This window comes from Tribolium madens, unplaced genomic scaffold (assembly GCF_015345945.1).
Source record: "Tribolium madens isolate multiple individuals breed KSU strain unplaced genomic scaffold, Tmad_KSU_1.1 Scaffold_19;HRSCAF=116;Tcas5.2_LG9, whole genome shotgun sequence".
Classification (NCBI taxonomy): Eukaryota; Metazoa; Arthropoda; class Insecta; order Coleoptera; family Tenebrionidae; genus Tribolium; species Tribolium madens.
In genome coordinates, this window is record NW_025400983.1 from 4,017,673 (window position 1) to 4,021,572 (window position 3,900).

The window sequence follows — 3,900 nt, forward strand, 5'->3', positions numbered from 1 at the left end:
AAATTTTTGATATTTGAGTCGCACAAAGTCCGGGAAGTGTTATAGTAAACTTCGGTTTGATTGATGGAAAATGGTACCGACCATGACAAAGTGTCCATTCCTTGATTAACAACGATCAAAATTGGGTTATATTGTGACGATGAATCACTCCAAGCTTTGATGGAGTAAGGATTGGAGGTGTTATCAGGGTGGAAAAGAAGCAAATATTTGATGGTGTTATTCAATGTGAATTCCATCACTTGTGACACACTCCCAAATTTCGGTACCACAACAATGTTGGGTTCTGAACACAGAACCAAAGGCACAGTTACCACAAAGAACCAACTTTTAACCATGGTTGCGAGATTATTTCATACAAATATTTCATTACATTCTATCTTGCAATTTTAACATTGGTGTTTAATTAAACCAGAGGCACAGTTATCACAAAGAAAACAACTTTTTACCCTGCGCTTTTGTGATCAATGAGAATGATAAAAGTAGGAATTCATTCACACACACACACATGTTATCCTCTATTTATAAATACACTAGTTCAGGGAAATACAAACTAAAATTCAGTATTTCAGAACAGTTTTTTTTTAATTATTGATAAATTGAAAATAGTGAATAAATGAAAAAGGCCTATGAATTAATAGTTTGTCACAGTAATGTAATTAATAATTCTTTTTGCACTACTAGCAGTAAAAGATACCATTATTTAGTTTATTGAAAAGTTGTGAAGTTGTTTTTCTCTCCTAGTAATCAATAATCACCACAGAACAAATTATCACTTTCATTTCAAACAATGAGACGGCTATGGTATCAGCTGATTCGAAAAACAACTTTTAACTTGCGCACTGATTACACATTTAAGCGGTAAATTCAGAATAAGTCGCTACTTCTTATGGGATCCTCTTGGTATGGAAACGACGAACAAAAACACGATTAAACCCGTCACACCAAACTTTTATTTCAAACACAACGCGTTTCAACCACAAAGTGGGCATCCTCAGATGAGAATAAAACCAATTTAACAATGGTAATGCTTTATATACTAATTTTTCCGACTTTCACTTTCCCTACCCCCAACTAACGAGTAGTGGGGAGAAAAGGGAGAGAAAATGGGGTTGTTGTCTGAATTCATAAGCTTATCTCAATTTTTAAATATTTCAAGACTCTCGAAAGCGTCAAGAAATTTACAATTATTGACAACTCTAATATTTTTTACATTAGTTTCATTGATTTTATGGTCTTTTTCAAAAATATGTTGGGCCACACTTGATTTTTCAAATCTGTATAATCTTAAATGAGCTGTGTTCTACGTGTTTGCCCAATATATTTTTGTTCACAATCTTTACAATTAATTTCATAAATCCCCGATTTTTCTAATGGTCCTACTTTATCTTTAGGATTACCAAGAAAACTTTTGAGACTTCTGCCAGAGTTGTAAACAACTTAGAAGTCAAGATTTTTGAAAATTTTACTCAAACCTCTTGTGATTGAGGGAGTGTGTTCCTACGAAAGTTATTGTTGAAAATCATTTTTCCCAAGCGTTTTCTTATAAAAAACTTAATCTTTTGAACAAAGGTTTGAAATTTGGTCTACAGGATTCTCGACCAGCTGTTGAGGAGGTCATTGCCGGGATAGAATCTTCTATTCAGCGTTTTAAAACAGTTTGTGAGAGTAGCCTTGTAGACAAGTAATTTCAAAAAAATTAAACAGTCAAAAAACTTTTTACAACAATGACTATTTTAAAATCATTAAAAGTTTGCGGACGAAAGATTGTTTTTCTGTTAAAGCAGACAAAGGTAATAAGGTTGTTATTCTTGACAAAAAGGATTATTATGATCGGGTTAACCACCTAATGAGCATGGTCCCTACAAAATTATTTCGAAAAACCCTTTGCCAAAAATGATTAGAGAAGTTACTCCTGAGCTTATAAGAAAATTGCATGTTTCTAACCCAATTGTTCCTAAACTTTATTGTCTTTCCAAAATTCACAAATCTGGTAAGTCAGTCCGTCCAATTGTTTCAGCAATTGACGCTCCAACTTCAAAGGTTTCAAAATGGTTAACTAACGAATTTAATAGCTTACCACTTCAGCAGCCTAGTTTTTCAGTTAAAAATTCTTTAGAATTTATAAATAAGATCAAAAATATTGCACTGCATGAAAATGAGTTATTAGTTTCGTTTGATGTTAGCTCTCTTTTTCCAAGTGTTCCGATTCCACAAACTTTAAGCTACTTAAAAGACTTGTTGCTCCAAAACAATTTGGATCAGCAAGTTATCAACGAATATATTCGACTCACAGAACTTTGCATGAAGCAAAAAAACTTTCAATTTTCGGGGAATTTTTTCGAACAGCAAGAAGGTACGGCAATGGGTCACCTTTCTTAGCTGACCTTTTCATGAGCCAATTTGAAAAGGATTTAGAAAATCAGCTGGAATATTTTCCTAGAGTTTAGTCAAGGTATGTGGATGACATTTTTGTTATTTTTGTTCTTAATAAATGTGCCTTTTAGAATTTCCTCGAAATTTTAAGCAACCACTTTGAAAGTATTAATTTCACTTGTGAAAAAGAAGTAGGAGGATACTTTAGTAATTTGAACTAATAACTCATTAGAATTTGATATATGAAAGATTGGAAAAAAGCACGCCTGGTGTTAGATACTACCTGGGTTATTTGATTTTAACTCCAGATAAAATATCACAAATTTTTTATTTATTTTAGAATAAAGGAATATCTGTGCGACTTGTGGAAAGGTTATCGTCGACACATAACAAGAACATGAAAGTGAAATAAAGTGCTAAAGAGCTGAGGAAGTGCCAGAGGTCGTGACTGTCGAAGAAGTCCGCGAAGATGCATTGTTGGTTGAGTTGGCGGGATTGGGCTGGACTTTCCTGAAAAAAAAATATTAGTTTGTCTTTGGGACTTTCAAGAACTCACAGTCCATTTTGAGCTCTGGTTGAAGAAGAACACTCCAGCTGGGATCCAAGTTGCCACTGCTAGAACCCCATAAATCACTCCTTGAATGGAAGTTAATCCACACTCACAATAAATTAACTAAAAAAATMCAAATTAAAGAAAAAAATCACAATTGGGGGAACAACCTTCATGATTGTATACATCAGAGTGTATAGTATAGCATTGCCTGCTAAAATTAGTAAAAGAAAAGTCCCAAAATCGGTTTTGTGTGTGAGTACCAGAGTTAGTCCCAATGTGAATAACAAAATATTGATGGTTTTTGCAATTAACAATAACCACCAACGCGCTTTGTTTGGTGTTGGGACAGGATTTGAGTCTTCGTAGCCTCGCCGTCGAAGAAAAAAGCGTCGCAAAACATCACGAGCAGCACCGAAGGAATAAATGTTCAAAAATAAGTAAACCGACAATGCGAAATAGACGACGCTTACAAGAACGACAACGATGAAATGACTCTCGAACAAAATCCCAAGTGTGCCTAGAATATGATAATTATCACATTTTGGTCTTCGAAAGTGTGAAGATTTTTGATTTTAACGAATTTATCAAATTTTTTTGTCGACAATGTAAATCTGGAATAGAGTTTTGGCCTTGAATTTGAGGCTTAGAATAGTTTAATATCTCAAAAACCACTCGTCGTAGAGCATTTTAACCGATCTAACAAAAAAATATCTTCTTGTGGCGCAAAATAATTGGAAAAATCGTAATTTTTATCGTAATCGTAATTTTTATATAATTCAAGAACTCGAAAAGTAATTGTTGTAAGAGATATTAATTTCTGGAATCGTCATTTCCACATCCAAAAACCCAATTAAATGTTTTGCGACACGAGATTTACCACACAAAATCGTTCCTCCCAGTATACTAAAAGTGGTATAAGCCGTCGGTGTGACATCCGAATGTCGATTTTGGTACAACTTCACCAAACACAGCAC

At 33.9% G+C, this 3,900-nt stretch overlaps 2 protein-coding genes across 2 annotated transcripts in view; both read right to left on the reverse strand.

Moving 5' to 3' along the window:
- LOC123009896 (SID1 transmembrane family member 1-like) overlaps window positions 1-964 on the reverse strand; it is a 37,090-nt gene extending 36,126 nt beyond the window's left edge. Inside the window, 1 exon segment of the mRNA XM_044406461.1 lies at window positions 14-964. Coding sequence (XP_044262396.1) covers window positions 14-335 — 322 coding nt within the window. The 5' untranslated portion in view covers window positions 336-964.
- Window positions 965-2,682: 1,718 nt separating this feature from the next.
- LOC123009975 (SID1 transmembrane family member 1-like) lies at window positions 2,683-3,894 on the reverse strand (the record flags this gene model as incomplete). Its single annotated transcript, XM_044406576.1, has 4 exons — window positions 2,683-2,883; window positions 2,930-3,046; window positions 3,094-3,443; window positions 3,804-3,894. Coding segments are annotated over 4 exons (732 nt in total), but the record flags the coding sequence as incomplete, so codon positions are not given.
- Between the last annotated feature and the right edge of the window lie 6 nt (window positions 3,895-3,900).